Raw genomic sequence first — 26,772 nt, 5'->3', positions numbered from 1 at the left:
CCAGCTGTCAGAGCAGCTCACAGATCACTGCACCTGTACATAGCTCATCTGTAAATAGCCTATCCAATATACCTCATCCCCATACTGTATTTATTTGTTTATCTTGTTCCTTTGCACCCCAGTATCTCAACTTGCACATTCATCTTCTGCACATCCTACCATTCCAGTGTTTATTTGCTGTATTGTAATTCATTTTCCACCATAGCCTATTTATTACCTTACCTCTCTTATCCTACCTCATTTGCACATGCTGTATATATACTTTTTCTACTGTATTATTGACTGTATCTTTGTTTATTCCTGTAACGGTTCTCTTGTGGTGAAGGAGAGTCGGACCAAAATGCAACGTGTATATTGCGATCCATGTTTAATAAACAAACGTAAAACACGAATCAATTACAAACATTACAAAACAAAGAACGTAATGAACGTAACGAAAACCGAAACAGCCTATACTTGTGTAAACTAACACAGAGACAGGAACAAAGACACTAAGGACAATCACCCACGAAACACACAAAGAATATGGCTGCCTAAATATGGTTCCCAATCAGAGACAACGATAAACACCTGCCTCTGATTGAGAACAACTTCAGACAGCCATAGACTTAACTAGAACACCCCACTAAGCTACAATCCCAATACCAACACACCACATACAAAAACCCCATGCCACACTCTGGCCAAATAAATGAAGATAAACACAAAATACCTCGACCAGGGCGTGACAATTCCATGTGTAACTCTGTGTTGTTGTATGTGTCGAACTGCTTTGCTTTATCTTGGCCAGGTCGCAGTTGCAAATGAAAACTTGTTCTCAACTAGGCTACCTGGTTAAATAAAGGTAAAATAAAAAAATTAACAATATACACCATTTAAGACGGCCAAACTCTATTCACAACAGTATTCAGTTGGTAAGAGACAGACATTCAATAAATACTAGGAATATATTGTCCACCATCTGTGTTATCCAGACAGAAAAGGTAAATATGCTAAATAACATTTAGATTAGAGCAATAAAGAAATTGCATAATATATCTGAAAAAGCAGAAATCTTTCGATATATAAATTCAAACAATACTTTAGAACCATTTAAATATAATACATTTGAAGGTTGTGCGGGACTATGCTAGATGAAGTAATCAATCTATTTTTTCAGATTGTTAGAGTATTTATCTGGTCAATATGTGTCACGGGATACTAGGAGTGGTGGGTGGAATCAGGCGCAGAGAGCAGGGTTCAGTAGATCATCAATTTATTCTCCGGCGCACAAAACGGTCACGCCAACATACAGGGCGCATACAATTGACCAGCCCAAACACAGGACCAAATAGTCCGGAGAATACTCATATGAAAACCACCATATGACAAAGTAACAAAAAACAATCCCGCACAAAACAAGGGCGGGACAACCTACTATATATAAGGACACTAATTAAACTAAAATACACACAGGTGAAACTAATAAGACAAAACCAACAGACAAACGAAAAAGGGATCGGTAGTGGCTAGTAGGACGGTGACGACGACCGCCGAGCACCGCTGACAATATGTTAGTGAGTTATGTCTGTTTGTAACAGTGTGTTATGTGAAAATGTGATCATATTATAAATTGTATTTTAATGTTTAAGGACTCTTGGAAGATTAGTCCAAATGAGGACTATAAGAGATCATAATAAAATAAAATCAAACTGTGCGCACCAGTGGCGGTCGGTGCCGTTTAAGATGAGAGAGGACGATTTTTCTTTTTTTTACTGTTTCAAATATTTTTATTAAACACACACAAGAATGGTGTATAGGTATACATGACAGATATACAATTCTTATCTAAACATAAAAGAGCATACAGGAACAACAAGACCCAGAGTTCTGGGTGCAGAACAAATAATACAGAACACGACATACAAAACAAGGACACGTAGAAAGAAAGAGGGAAGATGTCCCCCCTATCCCCCTATCCCCCCCCCCCAACTGCTCGGGTGGTAGGGCCAGCACACGCTGCCCAAAGGTAGATTAAAATTTTACCATTGAGAGTGCGTTAATAAGTACAAATTCACAGCGCCGACTCGTCCAAGTAGGAGAGGAAAGGCTGCCAGATTTGATCAAATGTTGATAATTTATTGTTCAGAATATATCTAATTCTTTCTAAGTGTACAGTGTTTGCCAATTCACTGAGCCATAATTTGGTAGAGGGCGCTTCCCTCCTTTTCCAAAACAACAAGATTAGTTTTTTTGCCGAGATGAGACCATACGAGATTAGTTGTTTTTGGGGGTTGGTTAATCTGTTTAGGGACTCAGATACTCCCAGGATTATCAGAAGCGGGTCTGGATCTATTGAAGTCTCCAAAACTTCAGAGAGGATCCTAAAAATTCCACACCAATAACCATGCAAGCTAGAGCATAGGGCAAAGCAGTGGAGTAGTGTACCCTGCGTAGCCTGACATTTATCACATGTAGGGGATGTATCAGGAAATATCCTATGCAGTTTAGTTTTGGAATAGTGTAATCTGTGTAATACCTTGAATTGTATGAGACGATGTCTGGAATTAATGGAGCATGTGTGGATATACTCCAAGCTCTCTTCCCAGTCTGCCACTGAGATGTCAGTCCCTAGTTCTTCCTCCCATTTTGCCTTGATGGCATCAGTAGAAGGTGTGCTAACAGATTGAAAAGCATCATATAGACGCGATATCAGTTTATCTGAGGTGGGGCATATTTTTATGCATCCGTCAAACATGGAAGGTTTAGCATTCCCAAATGTTGGGAGGTGTTTTCTAACGTAGTCTCTAATTTGTAGATATCTGAAAAAATTACTTCTGGGAAGATTATAAGTTTCCCTCAGCAGCTCAAAGGAAGCAAAGGTCCCTTCTATGTATAAATCCCCTATGGTGCTTATCCCCAACTCTCCCCATCGCTCAAAGGTGTTATCGAGGTTAGAAGGGGCAAAGGAGGGATTCCTGGCGACAGGGAGCATGAATGACATTGGTCTGAGCTCAAAGTGGACTTTAATTTGCTTCCAGATTCGGACTGTGCTATGTATTATAGGATTGTTACAATAAAGTGACATCTCCAGATTGACAGGCGACAAAATCACAGCGCCAATAGAGAAGGGGTGACACTCCTCACGCTCCATACTAAGCCAGCTGGATGCCGGGAGTACGTCATCCAACAGAAACGTAACAATGCGGAGGTTAGCGGCCCAGTAATAAAATATAAAATTTGGGAGAGACAATCCTCCTTCCATCTTGGATTTACAGAGGTGTTTTTTACCTATCCTGTGTGTTTTATAATCCCAGATGAAAGGATTGATAATTGAGTCCAGTTGTTTATGAAAGGATTTAGGTATGAATACTGGGATGTTCTGATATAGGTAGAGCAGTTGTGGGAGGAAGACCATTTTAATGGCATTAATTCTTCCGAGCAGAGAAATTGGGAGAGTTCTCCAAAATAGTATGCTTGCTTTGAGTTTTTGTATCAGAGAGGGGAAATTCTCTTTAAATAGTAAGGAGTATTGTTTGGTAACTACAATTCCTAGGTAGGTAAATTTTTCTGAAGATAACTTAAATGGGAGATGTTCTAGCCAGGAGTTATTTTGCGACCGTATGGGCATTAATTCACTCTTGTTCCAATTTATTCTGTATCCCGAGAAGGTACCAAACAAATTGATCACATCAAGAATAGCTGGGATACTAGCCTGGGGTTCTGTTACATAGAGGAGGATGTCATCTGCATATAGGGAGATCTTATTTAGAGTATCTTTAGTATTATAGCCGTGTATTGCTGCATGAGATCTAATCGTCTGAGCGAGCGGTTCGATAATTAGGGCGAAGAGCATAGGCGACAGCGCACAACCCTGCCTTGTACCCCTGTTGAGGTTAAATCGGGGCGACAATGATTGGTTAGTGAGTATTCTGGCACAGGGGTTCCTATATAAAAGCTGGATCCAATTTATGAACCTACCTGTACCTGACCTGTATCTCTACCTGTACATGACCTGATCATTTATCACTCCAGTGTTAATCTGCAAAACTGTATTATTCGCCTACCTCCTCATGCCTTTTGCACACATTGTATATAGACTGCCCATTTTCTTCTACTGTGTTATTGACTTGTTAATTGTTTATTCCATGTGTAACTCTGTGTTGTCTGTTCACACTGCTATGCTTTTATCTTGGCCAGGTCGCAGTTGCAAATGAGAACTTGTTCTCAACTAGCCTACCTGGTTAAATAAAGGTGAAATAAGAAATAAATAAAATAAAATACAATTTGTTTGGTTTGGAGCACAACCCTGCCTCCCCGCCATCACACAATTATTGTAATTTCAGCAATTCAAAAATTGTTAATTGAAATCTGGGTCCGTTGGGCATAATTTGAAAGCTTGTTCTATTGCCAACAAAACTAGCTAAGTTATAAAATATGATCTTACAGTGTTAGGCTGTCAAAAATCAATTCAGAGAAACATATCGTTATTTTGTTGCGCATATAAAGGAGTCATGATTCAGGTGCGTGCATTCACAATAGACAAACAGGCTCATTCTGTTCAGAACAACCCAGGGTATGATGCCATGTCATCTATTAACTGTACATCAAACATAGTGGTCAGAAACATTGACACTGTATATGGCATGAGTTTTATGATATGCACATTTGGACTCACGGTTGTTTGGCTTGCTTGCAGGACATCAAAGCGGTATTTATTAGAATACTCAACGTCGCATCTTTCAAAATACATCGAGTCCTCTTATTTACAGCATTTCCCTCACTCAGACAACAAAACATTTGCAAAAGTTGTCCAATTAGTGGGAGGGATGGGGGCAACTTATTGTTGCTTGCTTTGCTCAAGTTCTGAACGGCGGAGCGTAGTGCCTGAGCTCTGACGTCATGTATAGCATGTTACTGTACAGCCACTGTATTCCAATTTAGGCGCTTATCAGTGCCCAAATCTGCCATTCAACCCTTATGAGGGTACAAGTGTACAGGGCTACAGTGAGTTATGTTGCAACTGAAAATAGTCAAACTGATCATTCAAATTATTTAATTTGACTTAATCATATAAACACGTAATAAATGAGAGATGGAATCTCTTGCTCAGGTTAGGCATATCTTAATCAGACACACGCTAAGTTGTCTTTCCACTGTGTAGAAATGCTGTTGAATGGATAAAATATGTGCACTGCTGTGGACTCCATAGTGTATATATTGATAGCTCTAACCTTAATTACAGTACATTCAATAGAAATCCCACAAGATACCCATGTAGCCTATGTGGCTATTATAAGTGTTAAAAAGTCAATGCTATTTCAAGCCTAAATGTATGTCTCGTCTTCTGACGATGGTTGTGATTTCTTGAAAGTAGGGCAGAATAAGCTTTCTTTTCCAAATTAATGGTCTGTCTTTCCCAACGATTTTTGAGAAAACATTTTTTAGAAACATGTAGTTAGTGGTGTGAATAAGGTAGTAAAACTAGACTTTAATTTGTATTTTGCCTTGTTGGGTCGGCGTGTTTCTCACTCAAGTGCACGAGAGCAACCTGATCCCACAGTGGTAGTCCATTGTGAGTGAGTCTGAAGGGCTCTAATAACAACCACTTAAAAGAGACATCGCATGGAGGTTGTCATCGTTTCCCTCAGGCACAGGGAAACTACAGGGCATGTATAGGTGAAGCCACACACACTCTACATGCCATGTGTTAAAAGAGGGCCTTTCTTTGTTAAAATCTAATCTGATCGAATAATCTCACAGTGCTTGATGATTTCGTGGACAGAAACGTGGATATCAATAGAATTGTGATTGACACTTATTCTGTTAAGTTTACTACTTATGGAAGTTGTTATGAGGTCTTATATCAGACATAAATTTACAAAATGAGTGTAATGCGTTGTTACTGAGCTCTCAACTCTGAACTCAACTTGTATATGAAATCATAAATGTGTCATAACAATTATTAACTTTTTTTTTGTTGCAAAGAACAGGCCTCTCCCATAACCTACAATGTCACAATGAGCGAATCTCACTCAAAATGTCTATTTTTCATCATATTTCCATCAATTTGACATTATTAGATCATAAATAGTGCTGCATGTCAAGCTGACCAGAGGATATGGAGACTTTAACCACATATCACTGTTTATACACACAAAAAGAATCATGTGGTTGGCTACATCCTCTTAGAACCAACCATTATTTTACTTAGTTAGGTCTTAAATGTGCACTCATTTATTTTAGGGGTTGGATTGTGACCTTACTACAGGTCATATATTGGTCACTCAAAGCAGGAAAGAAAGGGCTCTCCAGGACGCCCTTTGGAACCTAAGTACAAGTGTATTTTCTGAAATATTTGGTACAACCCATTGCTGTGAATCACCTTAATTTTAATTTACAAGAAAGCACCGTAATGTAAACATAAACATATGTGATCTATGGATTTCTGGGGTAGATATCTGTGTCTCTATGGAGTCTAGACCTCATGATGATGCCTGCTCAGAGTTTCTCTCCTCTGTAGCCAAGACCTACCTAGACCTATGGTCTACCCATGAAACAGATCCCATGGTCATGACAAGTTCTCGAGGCCTTCTCATTCATCAGCTCTGGATAGTCTTCCAGGCATGATTCATCCATTTCCTCCTGACCCATTTTCAACATTTGCTTTGGATGTAGCATACTGCAGTCTGTGTCCCCAGCTTACAAGTCCATGCCATAAATATGAGATTTATGTTGGACCCCATGAGAAGTGGAATGGGGTTATTCAGTTTCCTTAGCTCTTACGACGGTTTGGTTTCAACTCTCCTATGTCTCAGATTTTTTCCCATAAATCTAAAACATAGTACAGAAATCTGCCATTGGGATTCATAGCATTGTATTGTATTGATGACAGAGCATCATTACAGTGAAGTTCTACAGACAGACTAATTAGACTTTAAGATGATGGCATTTTTATACAATGTAGTTAGTTCTTGGTTTAAGTAGAAGTCTTTTGATGGCTGTTTCTTCTGTGACAGTTTCAACTCTGCCTTATGGAAGTCCCCTCTGCTTTTATGGTCAAGTGAATGTCTCCTTCTACATGTGTGATGATTAGTGGTGTGTTCCCCATGAGAACATTACTGTCTGTTGTGTGTCTGTCAGGATCTGGAGGCTGGCTGGGACAGGTTGCCAGGAGAGAAGGTCCTGCAGGATATAAGGGAGAAGAGAGGGCAGGAGAGGCGTCTCCAAGAGATCCAGCTGCAGCTAGAGCTGCTGGGCCAGGGCCAAGAAATGATTGTGAGTTCAAAGCAGCCACACACGCACACCACAGTGCGCACACACACACCACAGTGCGCACACACACACACACCCACATTTATATACAATCACTAATACACACATATGATCAAAGTGGACCATTGACTCCACAGTGGGAATTCCACATGCACAGATATGCATGCACACGCACTGACACAATTCATATAGTTTGTAGGGGAATTGAAAAGAGCCTTATCACTGCTGGCAAAAATGTCACAGGGTATTGGGCAATTAGCCCCAGATTATGCATTACATTAAGCAAGTCATTATTTTATTGCACTGTGCCTAGAATTATAGGTAGCTGCCAAAATAAAGGAAACACTTGAGCCAATGAGAAAGCGGTTTCCACCACCATCAACAAAACACTAAATTATGGAATTGTTTGTGGAATAATGGTGTCGCAGCCCTCCAATAGAGTTCCAGACACTTGTAGAATCTATTCCAAGGTGCATTGAAGCTGTCCTGGAGGCTCGTGGTGCCCAACACCCTATTAAGACCCTTTATGTTGGTGTTTCCTTTATTTTGTCAGTTACCTGTAAATCAAATGACTTTATTTTTAATGCTGTATCACTTTTTATTTCTTTAATGGCCTTATTTATAAATTCTGAACACATTTTACTCTTCATTTGGGAACTCGTTAATTCCATTGATTGTCTGTGCCCAAGGTTCATTTTTAGTGTTTAATGGCTCATTGCAATTCTTCCCTCAAATTCTATTCCCCCAATGTCCCCTGGAAACAATTGAGCATGGCCTCGTTCTGGGACTCTGTAGAGTTACAATCACAACTGGCAAAAATGCTGGTTTCTGGGGAAAACACATGAACACAGGAATGTACCTGCAACAAAGGGTGATGGATTTGTTTCCTCCATCCACTGACATTTGTGACTTTAATTTATTGTGTAGCAAAATAGGGCATCAGCCGTCGATGTGGCAGCTCTTTACAACCCCACACAATATGGCCTTCTGGGGTACCTGCCTCATCCCCATTTGGTAGTATGGATGTTTTTTTGTAGGTGTTACTTTCGGAGAAATATGCCTTGATCTCATTTAGGGCTACCACTTTACCAACTGGTTGTACACTTTGCCATGGTGAACCACAACTCAACTTATCCATGCTTAATTAAAGCATCAGTAGACACTATTATGCTAAAAAATTAAAGGTCCAAAGCAGCCATTTTTATCTCAATATCAAATCATTTCTGGGGTAACAATTAAGTACCTTGCTGTGATTGTTTTCGATTAAAATGGTAAAAAATAGCTTCATACCAAAGAGCAACTAGGAAATAACACATATAGAATCATGTAATAACCAACAAAGTGTTAAACAAATAAAAATATATTTTATATCTGAGATTCTTCAATGTAGTCATCCTTTGCCTTGATGACAGCTTTGCACACTCTTGGTATTCTCTCAACCAGCTTCATGGGGTAGTCACCGTAATTTAGCAGACACTCCTTTCCAGAGCAACTTACAGGAGCAATTAGGGTTAAGTGCCTTGCTCAAGAGCACATCAACAGAGTTATATATATATTCTGGAACCTGTGTTGTGACATGGTAGGGTTGGTATAGAGAAGATAGCCCTCTTTGGTCAAAGGCCAAGTCTTTGGCAAGAACAGCTCAAATAAACAAAGAGAAACGACAGTCCATCATTACTTTAAGACATGAAGGTCAATACGGAAAATTTCAGTGCAATGCGGAATATTTCAATACGGAAAATTTCAGTGCAATGCGGAATATTTCAATACGGAAAATTTCAAGTGCAGTCGCAAAAACCATCAAGTGCTATGATGAAACTGTCTCTCATGAGGACTGCCACAGGAAAGGAAGACCCAGAGTTACCTCTGCTGCAGAGGATAAGTTCATTAGAGTTAACTGCACCTCAGATTGCAGCCCAAATAAATACTTCAAAGTTCAAGTAACAGACACATCTCAACATCAACTGTTCAGAGGAGACTACGTGAATCAGGCCTTCATGGTTGAATTGCTACAAAGAAACCATTACTAAAGGACACCAATTAGAAGAAGAGACTTGCTTGGGCCAAAAAACACGAGCAATGGACATTAGACCGGTGGAAATCTGTCCTTTGGTCTGATGAGTCCAAATTTGAGATTTTTGCTTCCAACAAGTTGTGTCTTTGTGAGATGCAGAGTAGGTGAACGGATGACCTCCACATGTGTGGTTCCCACCATGAAGCATGGAGGAGGAGCTGTGATGGTGTGGGGGTGCTTTGCTGGTGACACAGTCTGTGATTTATTTATAATTCAAGACACACTTAACCAGCATGGCTACCACAGCATCCCATCTGGTTTGCGTTTAGTGGGACTGTTATTTGTTTTTCAACAGGACAATGACCCAAAACACACCCCAGGTTGTGTAAGGACTATTTGACCAAGAAGGAGAGTGATGCACTGCTGCATCAGATGACCCGGCCTCCACAATCACCCAATCTCAACCCAATTGAGATGGTTTGGGATGAGTTGGACCGCAGAGTGAAGGGAAAGCACCAAAAAGTGCTCAGCATATATGGAAACTCCTTCAAGACTGTTGGAAAAGCATTCCAGGTGACTACCTCATGAAGCTGGTTGAGAGAATGCCAAGAGTGTGCAAAGCTGTCATCAAGGCAAAGGGTGACTACTTTGAAGAATCTCAAATATAAAATATATTTTGATTTAGCACTTTTTGGGTTACTACATGATTCTATATATGTTGTTTCATAGTTGTAATGTCTTCACTATTATTCTACAACGTAGAACATAGTAGAAATACAGAAAACCTTGGAATGACTGGTGCTGTATATATAACACAGGAAAATCACTTTTTGACTACAGTGGGCCTCTAAGTTAACCACACTCTAAATTATATTATAAGATAAAAAGTCTGTTTTAGCCTCATTTGTGCAGAATTTGTTTTGATTTTATGTTAGCTAATTAAGGCCAAATCATCTGGAGGATACTAGCATTATGAAAACCACCACCTAAACAACATGATTCTGTTCTCATACTAGATGTATGTGTTCTACATGTAGATTTACCCCTAAACTAATCAGAACCCACACATTTAGGTGTTGTAAGAGTATGGTTCTAGAGTTTGATTGTATTGGTCAGAAATGGAAACAAGCGTATAGGGAGACTAGGTTCACAGCATTGACATGGTGAATTTGCTTGGTCCAAACTCAGCTGATTGCTTCATGTTGATGTTCCTGCAGCCTGGTTACAGCTCTTTTGGTACCAGCCAATTGTGTCTGTCCTTAGGTCTTTATTTTGCCATCCATTCTGCAAAGTTATTGCCCTGGTTAATGTGCCAGGAACAAGCCTGCAAAGAGAGGCAACACAAGCTTAATCTAGGGTACTAGGGACCCTGTAAAAACTGGGATAAATCAAAAACATAATTCTGTGTATGCTGCAATGAACTGGAAAATATCTCCCTTCCAGATCAATAGATCCTAAATAAATAGCTTATAACTACCTGGAGCAGTAGCAGTGGCTTCTCTCCCAAGACTTTGTAGAGGTAGGAAAAGAGGTATGCTCTCTCATATTGTTTAGTCTTGAGTCTCTGGAATTCCACACTTTTTGGAGAGGAGGAAAATCTTAAAAGCTTTGGTGAACTAAATTGTTGATGTAACTCACAGATTAATGACCAGAGACAACCTGTGTCCCATCACATTTGATGGATTTCATTGTGGTTGACAGAATTTTAAGTGACTCAGACTTATCTGTATGGATCATGGAAAAACACATTCACCCATTTTACTCCAATACAGTGCTATCTATGTATAGGTAACTGCCAAAATAAAGGAAACGCCAACAAAAAGTTTCTTAATGGGGTGTTGGGCCAGAACATCATGCACATTGGCATACATTCTACAAGTGTCTAGAACTTTTTTGGATGGATGCAAGCAATACCATTCTTACTCCCATAAGTGTTAAATTGGGTTGAGATCTGATGACTGAGACAGGCATATGGTTTACATCGTTTTTATGCTCATAAAACTATTTAATGACTACTCATGCCCTGTGGATGGGGCATTGCCATCCTTTCGGAGCATAGCCATGTTAGCCAAAATAATGGCCAAACTAATGCCCTTGCCCAGCATTTATATAGATAACCCTAAGCATGATAGGATGTTAATTGCTGATTCAACTCAGGAACCACACCTGTGTGGATGCACCTGCTTTCAATATACTTTGTATTGCTCATTTACTCAAGTGTTTCCATTATTTTGGCATTTACTTGTATATTTCATATTCTTGCTCCCTACATTTCTCTGGAATCAGATCTGAGGATTGCTTTATTGGCGTCAGTGAAGCTTCCCTGTTCCAAATTCTCCTGACCCCCCAACTCCTCTCTCATCGAAGTCTTTAATTTCTCCCACCTACTGTTCCCAATCTTGCTGGAATGCCTCTGTATCATGTTGATATACATGAACCTTTAAATATCGTCTCATTCATTTATTATGACCATCTATTTGGTCCATTGTGTGATGACCCCCCCCTCCCCCTTCTGAGTTTCTCAATAACAAAAATATAAAAAGTATTCTTGTTGAGACGTGATAACCCTGCTCTTCAGCTGTCTGCAACAGGGCAAGCTAAAATGTTATTCCCACACCCTCTTCTGGCTCTGTCCCAATATCAACAGTATGAGGAAGCACAATCACAGAATTTACAGTAAGACAGGATACATCCAATGGGGCACTCCTCATTTTATCACTAATACATCATTAATACTGTCATTAGCCATTGTCTCAGATTTTATAAATGACAATCCAAAGGCCATGTTTATACACACACTTACACTTTTGACAAAAAATATTAGATGTTAGATCTCTGTGAAGTATTGTTGTAGTTGATATATTTTTCACACAGTAGTTGTTGACAGACTAGTACAGGCTCAGACTGTGCTGATTAGAAAATAAGCCTGTCGTATGTGGAATGTGTTTGCTCTGAGCAGGTGGAGGTATGAAGGAAGGGAGTAGCTAGAGGCTATGGCTCTGACACATCGTGGGTGGAAGGCTGGCTCTGCTGTCAGAGACCTGTTATGCTCAGTATTCAGGTGGTGTAGTATATGGGCTCTTTGTTCTGACAATCTGGTAGTTTCATAACAGTTTTCCACATAAGAGCGGTCAAGCTTTCCAGAAAGGCCTGTTTTTCTGTGTCTGTGGGGAGAAAGCACAGGAATGTGAATGACGGGTGCTGCTGCACACTGCACTGCTACACACCCTGGATGAGTATAAAAAATGATTATATGTGTATATATATAAACTCAGCAACAAAAGAAACGTCAACTGCATTTATTTTCAGCAAACTTAACATGTGTAAATATTTGTATGAACATAAAAAGATTCAACAACTGAGACACAAACTGAACAAGCTCCACAGACATGTGACTAACAGAAATGGAATAATGTGTCCCTGAAGAAAGGGGGGGTCAAAATCAAAAGTAACAGTCAGTATCTGGTGTGGCCATGGACTGCACCAGATTTGCCGGTTCTTGCTGTGAGATGTTACCCCAGTCTTCCACCAAGGTACCTGCAAGTTCCCGGACATTTCTGGGTGGAATGGCCCTAGCCCTCACCCTCCGATCCAACAGGTCCCAGACGTGCTCAATGGGATTGAGAGCCAGGCTCTTCACTGGCCATGGCAGAACACTGACATTCCTGTCTTGCAGGAAATCACGCACAGAACGAGCAGTATGGCTGGTGGTATTGTCATGATGGAGGGTCATGCCAGGTTGAGCCTGCAGGAAGGGTACCACATGAGGGAGGAGGATGTCTTCCCTTTATCGCACAGTGTTGAGATTGCCTGCAATGACAACAAGCTCAGTCCGATGATGCTGTGACACCCCACCCCACCCCAGACCATGACGGACCCTCCACCTCCAAATCGATCCCTCTCCAGAGTACAGGACTCGGTGTAATGCTCATTCCTTCGACGATAAACGTGAATCCAAGCATCAGGCAAGCATCAGTCAGTGAAGAGCACTTTTTGCCAGTCCTGTCTGGTCTAACGATGGTGGGTTTGTGCCCATAGGCGACGTTGATGTCTGGTGAGGAACTGCCTTTACAACAGGCCAACAAGCCCTCAGTCCAGCCTCTATCAATATACTGGGGTGGCAGGGTAGCCTAGTGGTTAGAGCGTTGGACTAGTAACCGAAAGGTTGCAAGTTTGAATCCCCGAGCTGACAAGGTACAAATCTGTTGTTCTGCCCCTGAACAGGCCGTTAACCCACTGTTCCTAGGCCGTCATTGAAAATAAGAATGTGTTCTTAACTGACTTGCCTAGTAAAATAAAAATTTTTTTTTTAAATCAGCCTATTGCGGACAGTCTGAACACTGATGGAGGGATTGTGCTTTCCTGGTGTAACTCGGGCAGTTGTTGTTACCATCCTGTACCTGTCCCGCAGGTGTGATGTTTTAGATGTACCGATCCTGTGCAGGTGTTGTTACACATGGTCTGCCACTGTGTGGACGATCACCTGTCCGTCCTGTCTCCCTGCAGCGCTGTCTTAGGCGTTAGGCGCAATTTATTGCCCTGGCCACATCTGCAGTCCTCATGCATCCTTGCAGCATGCCTAAGGAGCATTCACTCAGATGAGCAGGGACCCTGGACATCTTTCTTTTGGTGTTTTTCAGAGTCAGTAGAAAGGCCTCTTTAGTGTCCTAAGTCTTCATAACTGTGACTTTAATTGCCTAAGTTGTTTGTGTCTTAACGATCGTTCCACAGGTGCATGTTCATTAATTGTTTATGGTTTATTGAACAAGCATGGGAAACAGTGTTTTAAATCCTTTACAATGAAGATCTGTGAAGTTATTGGGATTTTTACGAATTATCTTTGAAAGACAGGGTCCAGAAAATATATATAATTCTGTTGATGTGCCCTTGAGCAAGGCACTTAACCCTAATTGCTCCTGTAAGTTGCTCTGGATAGGAGTGTTTGCTAAATTACTCAAATGTAGGAGGGGAGGATTCTCCCTGAATCTAATTCTGACTTACTCAGAGTGGGTTTGTTTTGGGCTCTGGCCAAGTGGCCACTGCCTACCACTGGGCGAGACATCTAATGAAAGATTTAATGGAGCACTTTACCATTTAGCAGAAATTAAACATATTTCCATAAAGACTCTCCTGCCGGAGTGTGAATAAGGCTTACTCACCCTTGTATTCACACCCAAAATACTACAGTTCTATAGTTCTACAGTCCTTCTGGTCATTATGTATACCTGTAGGTGTAAACCCACTTGAAGCATTTCACTACACTCGCAATAACATCTGCTAACCATGTGTATGTAACCAATCAAATTTGATTTGATATTTACCCGAGTCTTGTCAAAGTGCAACTGTCATAATCTCACTAAACGAGCCATGCCTCAGCAGCCCTCTACTGATGAAGACCAGAAGGGGGCTCCCTGTTGTATCTTATCTGTTGCACTTACAGGAGCAAGTAGGGTTAAGTGCCTTGCTCCAGGGCACATCAACAGATTTTTTTTCATCTAGTTCATTTGGCGATTCAAATGCTTTCCACAGACCCCCCACACGCACACACACACGCACACTTATGCTACTCTCTGTTATTGTCTATGCATAGCCACTTTAATAACCCTATCCTCATGTACATAGTTACCTCAATTACCTCGACACCGGTGCCCCGCACTTTGACACATTATTTACTGCTGCTCTTTATCTCTTACTTTATTATTTGTATTTTTAACATTTTTAGGTATTTTCATAAAACTGCATTGTTGGTTAAGGGCTTGTAAGTAAGTATTTCACTGTTGTATTCGGCGCATGTGACAATTTTTTTGTTGATTTGATTCAAACCATTTACTGGCCCAACGCTATCTGCTCGGATATCCCAGACCTAACTTTATCCCCAGGCTAAGTTGGCCTTAGTGGGAGTGACCATATAATTATATGGGAGGGAACTTATTAACTAAAGTATTTGTCCTAATTTAATTTTAGCGAGTCACACATCCCTTTATTAGAGTAGAATTGACCACAGGTTACTTTGGCTGAAGTAAAAAGTGGAGGTTTGTGACTGAAACCTGTGCTTGTAACTTCAGCAGTCCACAATGTGGGAAGCTAGCACCGAACCCTGCGTGTACAGGATCTCAACAGTGAGCCCTCCGAGGTGATGTAGTCCAGGCTGGGATTGTGTGGGCAGGCCTGGGCTAGGTGAGGTTGGAGGTAGGGGGTGGCTGGAGAATTTGAGGATGTTGATAGATGCAACTCTAGTGGGCCACATGTGTGAAGGGGAAGCTATGATCTGTTGACAGCTGACGTTGTTTGTTTGAAAAACTTTGAAAAGAATTGGACTTACCTGGATGGCGGATGACACATTGATGGGTGCTTATATTTGTCCTGTTTGTCCAATGATCTTAGAGTTACAATGCTATACAATACAAGTACATGGAGATGACTGATTTTACAGTGTATCAAGTGGCCTTGAAAGGTAGAGCTTTGATATGTCTTTCACTTTCTTTTATAGTGTGAGAAAAAGAGTTGCGGGTGGAATTTCACTGTGACCATGTTTAATGAGATAGAAATAGATATTATAATGCCTATATCATTAGGAGAGGCAGTCACTAATCATCTGAATCCAGGGTCTCCTCTTACCCGCAATTCAAATTCGACAATAAACAAACTTACCACTTCCCTAATTTACCCTGCAAGTGTAATATATGCATGGCCATGGTTCAGCTGGTGTTATATGGATTTTGTTATATGAATTCTGAAAGGTTTAGAATATTTGACTGTCTGAAATTAACCATATGGGTCTGTCTGGTGTGCATGTGGTGCAACCAGAGTGGGGAACATGGAGAGATGTCTGTCTCTCTCTCTGTCTGGCCCAGCCTCATTAGGATTCTGTAACAACCGCCAGGCATATGGCCTGGATCTATACACCGTGTCTCGTTCTAATCCTTCAGACCTCCAAGTCTTCCCTTCTCTAGAATATAGTTGATCCTCGGCAGCATCACATTTATGTAGAAGTATTTTTGTTCTTTGTAGTTGATGTCTTTATAGCCCATACACCATCAGAATTTGGCCATTTCCTTTCCATAGTGTTACTTACAATTTGATCAGAAAGTTGTAATTCATGCTTTGTGTTCATTGTGCCATAGGCAGCTTCAGTCAGAAATGAGATCAAGGAATCTGGCACCTCTGCCTTATATTCCACATGTCCGTGTGGAGGTTGTATCGCTGTGAGGAAGCTGACCACAACTGGTCCGCAACTGCCAATTTCCTGACTGGCTCAGAGTTGGTCAAAAGCAAACATGTATTATTAACTTTTATTTATTCAGGGTAGCCCAATTGAGACCAGGGTCTTATTCCCAGTGGTGCCCTTTTGTTTTTACAAACAGGAAGAAACATCTGCATTACAAAAAAAAACAAGAAGAGTACAAATAACCACAAGGCACAACCTCAACAAAATGTCAGCAAAGAAACCATTACAATCAATCAAAACAACTACAATCCTCACTGAGTTCATTCAACACCAGAGTCCTAAACTGCACAAGCGGCACCAGGGAATCATGATGTAAGGAATTTTGTAGGTTATTCCAACAATGGGAGGCACTAAAACAAAAGGGGGATTTACCTAAATTGGTCGAGACCAGAAGGAACTCAAGAGTTATACAAACCTGTCATGTTTTGTCTTAGATTGTCTTGTCATTTTGCTTTTCCCTCTGTTCGTTTTCCCCCTGCTGGTCTTTTTAGGTTCGTTCCCCTTTTTCTCTCTCCCTTCCTCTCTCTCTCTTCTCTCTATCGTTCCGTTCCTGCTCCCAGCTGTTCCTATTCCCCTAATCAATCATTTAGTCTTCCCACACCTGTTCCCTATCTTTTTTCCCTGATTAGAGTCCCTATTTCTCCCCTTGTTTTCCGTTTCTGCCCTGTCGGATCCTTGTCTATTGTTCACCGTGCTGTGTCTGTGTATCGCCCTGTCGTGTCGTGTTTCCCTCAGATGCTGCGTGGTGAGCAGGTGTCTGAGTCTGCTACGTTCAAGTGCCTTCCCGAGGCAACCTGCAGTTCATGATCGAGTCTCCAGTCTGTTCTCGTCATTACGAGTGGAATTATGCTTTATGATTGTAGATTTACTTTACTGGATTAAAGACTCTGTTTTCGCCAAGTCGCTTTTGGGTCCTCATTCACCTGCATAACACAAACCTTTTGATACAAGATGTAGTGGCAATTATTATAACTGTCACCTGTAAGAAAGCGAAAGGTGCTATGGTAGACGCCATCGAAAGGTTTAAGAGTAGTGGCTGTTGTAATCTGGTACATGGTGTCACCAGTCAAGAACTGGCAGGAAAGTGGACTGTAAAATTTGCTTCCTGCTATTTAGGGAGAGGGGACAAGATCATTTAAAAAAAAGAAGCCACCTTCAAATCTTGGATTTTTAACAAGCTTATCCATATGTTTTTCAAACATTGTCTTCATCAATCCAAATGCCCAGATATTTCTAGGCGGGAACCCGATTGATGGGAGAACCATCTAATGAATAAAGATGTAGTTCATCTGAAATATGTTTGTGAGAAATTAGAAAACAACATATATTTAGTCCTGCCCCGCCTTAAGTACAAGTTTTAAACCGACCAGGGCTTTCTGTAAGGCAACAAAGTCGCATTGCAGCTGTAACAGCCTGGTCATCACACATAATATTGTGCCATAAATGATTCCCAGCTCACTCCCCAGAGCGTTCAAACGGATTGTCTCACAAAGACATGCATTCTCCAGGCTGTCCTTTTCCCAATGGAACCAGCGTTTGATCGCTTTGCTCTGCATTACAGGCCTAACAGCCTCATTCCCCACTCAATGATAACCCTGTGAGAGAGTGCAGTCCCAAAACACAGCACCTCATTGAAACAAGTCACTTTTCATTTCTTTTGGATAGGGTTCCTCACATTCCTGTCAACGCAGCACTTTCTCTGTTTGCTGGAATGTGGTCTCTGGCATTCCAGAAGCCCCGGCTGCAGCACAGGCCTTAACGAGTGGGTGCTGTGGAGAGAAGACTGGGCAGAGACAGACTGGGTAGAGACACACTGGGCAGAGACAGACTGGGTACAGACTTGGCAAAGAGACTGGGCAGTGACGGACAGGGGAACATACATCAGTCACCCAGCAACACCGCCGGCCCGCACGACAGAGGGGCATCTAGGGTCAGCCACTCTGTCAGATCAGAGCACTTTGTTATAGCCATTAAGGCTTCTCTCTCTCCATAGGGGAAGCTCACATGTGCTTCCCATGTCCAACGCACATGGTATTGGTAAGCCTAGAGCCAGAGGTACTCATTACTGCTGGCTGACCATGGAGTGTGTTTTATTGCCTCATCCATGAGCACTCAAATGCTGACATACCTGTAATTGACCGATGGCGATGTGTTTTAATGACAGTGGTTTCAAGTTGAAGTAATGGCTCATTTACAGGACAGCACATGTATTTCTAGTCACTGTCGTTCCCTCATGGCCCTTATCTTTTATGAGTCAAACACACCAGTCAAGAAATTATAGTGTATACAGGTTGAGAGAAAGGTTAAGTGTGTAATGTTTTACTTAGTGGTTAGTGTTATCACCATTCTGTACACACCATCAAGAGGCCCTAAGCCAGAGCCAAGGACATGCCCCATGCGTCCTCTTCCCTCAGTGCAGGGGTTTCCTTAGGGCCCCTTGGCCATGCTAGGGTTGAAGGTCAAGTCCACAGGCCAGTGGCAGGGCAGCATGGCGTGCTTAATGCATGGGGTAGAGCAGGAATGTGTCCGTGGAGTGTACACCTCTGGCCGTTGTCAGCAGGGAAAGGAAGATATGCTGTGCGGGTAATTGCAGGGGTCGTAAATGAGTAACACCGCCCACCCTGTAATGGCCTAAAGCAGTAGTATTCAAAGTTGGGGTCGTGGGGGAATTGCAGTGGTGTTGCAAAATAAAACATGAAGAGTACAGATTATTTTATGGGACAAAATACAAACGTTTTGAGAAAGATAATTTGAATCATATTTAGTTGAGTAAATGTATTTATTGGTTCTCTTAATTTTTATTTGAGAGATTCAAAGGTAAGGAATTTAAGGTTATTTGTTGGTGTGAAAATATTAATTTGGCGATTTGTAAGGTTGTGTCATTAGATGTGGGGTGGACAGAATTTCTAGTGAAAAAACAAATGGGGTCTCGGCTGAAGAAGTTTGAATACCATTGGCGTAAAGGGTGTCAATTAAGCAATAAGGCCTGAGGAGGTGTGGTACATGGCCAATATACCACAGCTAAGGGCTGCTATTTACCACAAAGCCCTGAGGTGCCTTATTGCTATAATAAACTGGTTACCAACGTAATTGGATCAGTAAATAGTAATTTTTTGTCATACCCGTGATATACTTAAGCATTAAGGCATGAGGAGGTATGGTATATGGCAAATATACGACATCTAAGGGCTGTTCTTAAGCACAACACAACACAGAGTGCCTGGATACAGCCCTTAGCCATGGTATATTGGCTATATACCACAAACCCCTGATGTTCCTTATTGCTATTATCAACTGGTTACCAACGTAATTAAAAATACATGTTTTGTCATACCTGTGGTATACGATATACCACGGCGGTCAGCCAATCAGCATTCAGGACTCGAGGCACCCAGTTTATAAAGTCTGATATACCACGGCTTTTAGCCAATGAGCATTCAGGGCTCTAACCACCTGGTTTATAATACATTTTAGAGGACTTTCAACATACACAGGTAAGCTGAGGGAGAGACATCTAGCAAGCAACAGGGTCATAAGGGGCTGGTGAGTTTCAAAGGCTGGAAAGAGAAGGGACATTGATGAGCGATTAGGCCGTGTTCCCATTATGAGATATCAAGGAGAGTTTAAGGAACGGGGTAGCGAAAGAGAATCCTACTTTTCAATTCGCATTACATTCTTGCCTTACCTATCGTTGTGGCTGGAAATGTGTAATTTTTGGTCCGCACCTCAAATTGAACGTAAATATCCCAGTAGCGAATTGCTAGTAAGAACAAACATTTCAACAATGACAAAAACTTATCTTCCAAAACATATTACATATTGAATAATGCAGCCAAACCATATCACACTCTTGAATCATGCGAACAATTCACAAGCTATACAGTTGCAGTCGGAAGTTTACTTACACCTTAGCCAAATACATTTAAACTCAGTTTTTCACAATTCATGACATTTAATCATAGTAAAAATTCCCTGTCTTAGGTCAGTTAGGATCACCACTTTATTTTAAGAATGTGACATGTCAAAATATTAGTAGAGAGAATGATTTCTTTCAGCTTTTATTTCTTTCATCACATTCCCAGTGGGTCAGAAGTTTACATACACTCAATTAGTATTTGGAAGAGAATAAGCCTTTCAATTGTTTGACTTGGGTCAAATGTTTCGAGTAGCCTTCTACAAGCTTCCCACAATAAGTTGGGTGAATTTTGGCCCATCCCTCCTGACAGAGCTGTTGTAACTGAGTCAGGTTTGTAGGACTCCTTGCTCGTACAAGCTTTTTCAGTTCTTCCCACACATTTTCTATGGGATTGAGGTCAGGACTTTGTGATGGCCACTCCAATACCTTGACTTTGTTGTCCTTAAGCCATTTTGCCACGACTTTGGAAGTATGCTTGGGGTCATTGTCCATTTGGAAGACCCATTTGTGACCAAGCTTTAAATTCCTGACTGGTGTCTTGAGATGTTGCTTCAATATATCCACATCATTTTCCTCACCTCATGATGCCATCTATTTTGTGAAGTGCACCAGTCTCTCCTGCAGCAAAGCACCCCCACAACATGATGCTGCCACCCCTGTTCTCCAATTGAGGTGTAACAATTAGCCTATCAGAAGCTTCTAATGCCATGACAATTTTCTGGAATTTTCCAAGCTGTTTAAATGCACAGTCAACTTAGTGTATGTAGACTTCTGACCTACTGGAATTGTGATACAGTGAATTAAAAGTGAAATAATCTGTCTGTAAACAATTGTTGGAAAAATGACTTGTGTCATGCACAAAGTAGATGTCCAAAACTATAGTTTGTTAACAAGAAATGTGAGTGGTTGACTCCAACCTACGTGTAACTACGTGTAAATTCAACTGAGACTGCTCTTCTCTGTATCACGGAGGCGCTCCGCACCGCTAAAGCTAACTCTCTCTCCTCTGCTCTCATCCTTCTAGACCTATCGGCTGCCTTCGATACTGTGAACCATCAGATCCTCCTCTCCACCCTCTCCGAGTTGGGCATCTCCGGCGCGGCCCACGCTTGGATTGCGTCCTACCTGACAGGTCGCTCCTACCAGGTGGCGTGGCGAGAATCTGTCTCCTCACCACGCGCTCTCACCACTGGTGTCCCCCAGGGCTCTGTTCTAGGCCCTCTCCTATTCTCGCTATACACCAAGTCACTTGGCTCTGTCATAACCTCACATGGTCTCTCCTATCATTGCTATGCAGACGACACACAATTAATCTTCTCCTTTCCCCCTTCTGATGACCAGGTGGCGAATCGCATCTCTGCATGTCTGGCAGACATATCAGTGTGGATGACGGATCACCACCTCAAGCTGAACTTCGGCAAGACGGAGCTGCTCTTCCTCCCGGGGAAGGACTGCCCGTTCCATGATCTCGCCATCACGGTTGACAACTCCATTGTGTCCTCCTCCCAGAGCGCTAAGAACCTTGGCGTGATCCTGGACAACAAACTGTCGTTCTCAACTAACATCAAGGCGGTGGCCCGTTCCTGTAGGTTCATGCTCTACAACATCCGCAGAGTACGACCCTGCCTCACACAGGAAGCGGCGCAGGTCCTAATCCAGGCACTTGTCATCTCCCGTCTGGATTACTGCAACTCGCTGTTGGCTGGGCTCCCTGCCTGTGCCATTAAACCCCTACAACTCATCCAGAACGCCGCAGCCCGTCTAGTGTTCAACCTTCCCAAGTTCTCTCACGTCACCCCGCTCCTCCGCTCTCTCCACTGGCTTCCAGTTGAAGCTCGCATCCGCTACAAGACCATGGTGCTTGCCTACGGAGCTGTGAGGGGAACGGCACCTCAGTACCTCCAGGCTCTGATCAGGCCCTACACCCAAACAAGGGCACTGCGTTCATCCACCTCTGGCCTGCTCGCCTCCCTACCACTGAGGAAGTACAGTTCCCGCTCAGCCCAGTCAAAACTGTTCGCTGCTCTGGCCCCCCAATGGTGGAACAAACTCCCTCACGACGCCAGGACAGCGGAGTCAATCACCACCTTCCGGAGACACCTGAAACCCCACCTCTTTAAGGAATACCTAGGATAGGATAAAGTAATCCTTCTCACCCCCCCCTTAAAATATTTAGATGCACTATTGTAAAGTGGTTGTTCCACTGGATGTCATAAGGTGAATGCACCAATTTGTAAGTCGCTCTGGATAAGAGCGTCTGCTAAATGACTTAAATGTAAATGTAAATGTGTAAACTTCCGATTTCAACTGTACATGCATATGATACGTCTAACACAATACATACATTCGACCTGGTGAAAATCAGTTTTTGGGACCTTACTTGCTTACCACTTTTTCCATGTGCTTTATTCCTTCACAGAAAATGATGACCTCTTCCTAAATATTTGGTCAAATTTGGTCAGCATTTTTAAAGATGGTTTCCTAGAAACAAGGTTCCCCCAACTTACCCCTTTTGCTCAACTTACCCCACTTTGAAAATGAATCCTCATTGTTAAGTTAAGAAAAAGAGCCTTGATAATACAGAAGTTACCAAACAGTTGACATTTGATTTCTGTCATTTGTGTAATCCATTTCTGTGCATTGGCTATCTCCTTGAACTCCCTGCATTTCCAAAAGTCTCTGCGAAGACCCTTACTTATCTGTAGAAAAACAACCTCTCGTCCAACTAGAAGTGTTTTAGGCAACTGGAAATTTGTTTAGTTGGATTGTCCAAATATTTTGTGGGACACAGTCCCACCAAGCACAGGGACGTCTGTGGCAGGTTCATTTATCATCATGAAATACCACTGCTATCAATGGTAGAGCATTTTCATCGGAGCTTATCGGAACAAAGGCATCGGCCTACTGAACAATGACTTCAGTAGGAATACTGCTGGGAAGTGATCTTAGACATCTTCAGTGTTTCTTGTTGAGTATAGTATTTTGTCTCTCTGTCTTTGTCACTGTCTCTATCTCTCTCTCTCTTGCCCTCTCTTTTTCTAGTTTGACAAACCAATACTACCCGAGGAGCAGCTGATGACTCTGTTGGATGAGTATGAGATATCACAGAGCTGGGGACATGGTCTGGGGAAAAGGGACACATCACCCAGGGACAACTCTGATACGGAGAGCCTGCCGGACAGCACCCCCCGTCTCTCTGACTATATCCTGTCAGAGTTGCTTAGAGATGCATACACCACCAGCTTTAGCCAGTTGGACAAAGCCACCACTATGTGTTCACCATAGAGTATTAACACATATGTTGGCTGTGACAAATGTAGAAATGTGTATATTTACTGTGCATTCAGAAAGTATTCAGACCCCATGACTTTTTCCACATTTTATTACATTACAGCCTTATACTAAAATGGATGAAATACATGTTTTGCCTCATCAATCTACATACAATACCCCATAATGACAAAGCATAAACAGGTTTATTTTTTTATTTTTTTTTGTAAATGTATGTACAATGGACTCCAAAATTACTGGCAATGCACAAACAATACTTAAACAAATATAAACAATATAATTATAGAGATAATCTCAAAATACCAACATGAGAAATACTGTACATTATTAATGTTTCAATGGAACCAACCAAAATCATTACATTTTTAATACAAAATACATTTAACCAAAATCAAGGTTTTATAATTATTGGCACTCCTCATTTAGTACTTAGTGCAACCACCTCTGGCAAGGATAACCGAGTCTTTTCCTGTAATGTTTGACAAGGTTAAGGAGCACATTGGGTCATTATCTTGTTGGAAAGTCCACCTACGGCCAGGTTCTGGCAGAGGCAACCAGATTGTCAGCCAAAATTGCCTGATACTTGGTAGAATTCATTATGCCATCAATCTTAACCAGTGCCTCTGGACCTCTGGAATTAAAACAGCCCCAAAACATCACTGACCCCCCTCCATATTTCATATTTCACCGTGGGTATGAGGTGCCTCTCGTTGTATGCATCTCTGTTTCGACGCCAAACATGCCGATGCTGTATCTGACCAAAACGTTCAAATTTGGTGTCATCTGACCAGAGCACCTTCTTCCAGTCCTAATTTAACTGACGTTTGGTAAACTCCAAGCACTTGCGTCTGTGTCTTGGAGTCAGAAAGGGCTTTCTTCTGGCAACCCTTCCAAAGAGCCTGCGGTTCTGAAGGTGGCGTCTGATGGTGCTTTTTGAAACCTAGTGACCCCAAGACGCCACCAAGACCTGCAATTCTTTCACAGTGATTCTTGGGGATTTTGTTGCTTCTCTCACCGTCCTCCTCCCTATCCTGGGGGGCAAAATGCATTTGCGTCCTCTACCCGTGAGGTTTTCAACTGTTCCATATCTTTTGAATGTTCTAATAATTGCCCTGTCAGTGCTCAGTGGTATATTCAATCGTTTGTGGATCTTCTTTTAGCCATTACCAGATTTATGAAGGTCTATGACCATCTGTCTCTTTTGAACTGCTAGTTCTTTTGTTTTCTTCATGGTGTTGGATGACAGTGGGATATTGCATGTGTGTTACCTCATTTTTATACCCTAGTAAAACAGGAAGTGACGTAATGGCTCAATATAGTTCCTTAAGACTTAGATAAACTTAAATAAGTGGAATTTAATTTGTGGTTTAATTTTGGTAGATGGTATTTACAATAATCGTTCAGGGTGCCATTAATTGTGAAACCGTGATTTGGAGGACATTGATTTTTAATTAAATCAATAAATTATTTTGGTTGGTTCCATTGAAACATTAATAAAGTACAGTTTTTCTCACATGTTGTCATGTTTGTCATTTATTATCATGTCTTGTCCCTGTGCTCCCCATTCTATTCGTTTCCCTCTGCTGGTCTTATTAGGTTCTTTCCCTCTTTCTATCCCTCTCTCTCCCCCTCCCTCTCTCACTCTCTCGCTCTCTCTTCTCTCTATCGTTCCGTTCCTGCTCCCAGCTGTTCCTATTCCCCTAATCAATCATTTAGTCTTCCCACACCTGTTCCCGATCCTTTCCCCTGATTAGAGTCCCTATTTCTTCCTTTGTGTTCCGTTCCTGTCCTGTCGGTTCCTTGTTTAGAATTCACCGTGCTGTGATTGTGTATCGCCCTGTCGTGTCGTGTTTTCCTCAGATGCTGCGTGGTGCGCAGGTGTCTGAGTCTGTCTGGTTCGAGTGCCTTCCCGAGGCAACCTGCTGTTCACCTGCTGTTCAAGATCGAGTCTCCAGTTTGTCCTCGTCATTTCGAGTGAAAGTTGTGTTTTTTTGTTTGTATTCACTTTACTGGATTAAAGACTCTGTTTTCGCCAAGTCGCTTTTGGGTCCTCTTTCACCTGCATGACAGAAGGAACCGACCAAGGAATGGACCCAGCGACTTCAGACGCTCGTTACACTGCCGTCGAGATCCAAGGAGCCATGCTCGGCAGACACGAGCAGGAATTGTCTGCTGCTCGCCATGCCGTGGAGAACCTGGCCGCTCAGGTTTCCGACCTCTCTGGACAGTTCCAGAGTCTACGTCTCGTGCCACCTGTTACTTCCTGGCCTGCCGAGCCTCCAGAACCTAGGGTTAATAACCCACCTTGCTACTCCGGGCAGCCCACTGAGTGCCGCTCCTTTCTCACGCAGTGTGAGATTGTGTTCTCTCTCCAACCCAACACATACTCTAGAGAGAGAGCTCGGGTTGCTTACGTCATTTCACTCCTTACTGGCCGGGCTCGAGAATGGGGCACAGCTATCTGGGAGGCAAGGGCTGATTGCTCTAACAAGTTCCAGAACTTTAAAGAGGAGATGATTCGGGTTTTTGACCGTTCAGTTTTTGGTAGGGAGGCTTCTAGGGCCCTGGCTTCCTTATGCCAAGGTGAACGGTCCATAACGGATTATTCTATTGAGTTTCGCACTCTTGCTGCCTCTAGTGAGTGGAACGAGCCGGCGCTGCTCGCTCGTTTTCTGGAGGGACTCCACGCAGTGGTTAAGGATGAGATTCTCTCCCGGGAGGTTCCTTCAGATGTGGACTCTTTGATTGCTCTCGCCATCCGCATAGAACGACGGGTAGATCTTCGTCACCGGGCTCGTGGAAGAGAGCTCGCATCAACGGTGTTTCCCTGCTCCGCATCGCAACCATCTCCCTCCTCTGGCTCAGAGACTGAGCCCATGCAGCTGGGAGGGATTCGCATCTCGACTAAGGAGAGGGAACGGAGGATCACCAACCGCCTGTGCCTCTATTGCGGAGTTGCTGGACATTTTGTTAATTCATGTCCAGTAAAAGCCAGAGCTCATCTGTAAGCGGAGGGCTACAGGTGAGCGCAACTACTCAAGTCTCTCCATCAAAATCCTGTACTACTTT

The 26,772-nt window shown here is 42.3% G+C and overlaps 1 protein-coding gene across 1 annotated transcript in view; it reads left to right on the top strand.

Moving 5' to 3' along the window:
- fsip1 (fibrous sheath interacting protein 1) overlaps positions 1 to 25,214 on the top strand; it is a 68,040-nt gene extending 42,826 nt beyond the window's left edge. Inside the window, exons 10-11 of the mRNA XM_046364535.1 lie at positions 7,123 to 7,257; positions 23,455 to 25,214. Coding sequence (XP_046220491.1) covers positions 7,123 to 7,257; positions 23,455 to 23,697 — 378 coding nt within the window. The 3' untranslated portion in view covers positions 23,698 to 25,214. The remainder of the gene's footprint in view (positions 1 to 7,122; positions 7,258 to 23,454) is intronic.
- The last annotated feature ends 1,558 nt before the right edge of the window (positions 25,215 to 26,772 follow it).

This window comes from Oncorhynchus gorbuscha, linkage group LG10 (assembly GCF_021184085.1).
Source record: "Oncorhynchus gorbuscha isolate QuinsamMale2020 ecotype Even-year linkage group LG10, OgorEven_v1.0, whole genome shotgun sequence".
NCBI classification, from domain to species: domain Eukaryota; kingdom Metazoa; phylum Chordata; class Actinopteri; order Salmoniformes; family Salmonidae; genus Oncorhynchus; species Oncorhynchus gorbuscha.
This window is presented reverse-complemented; position numbering and strand designations above follow the sequence as displayed.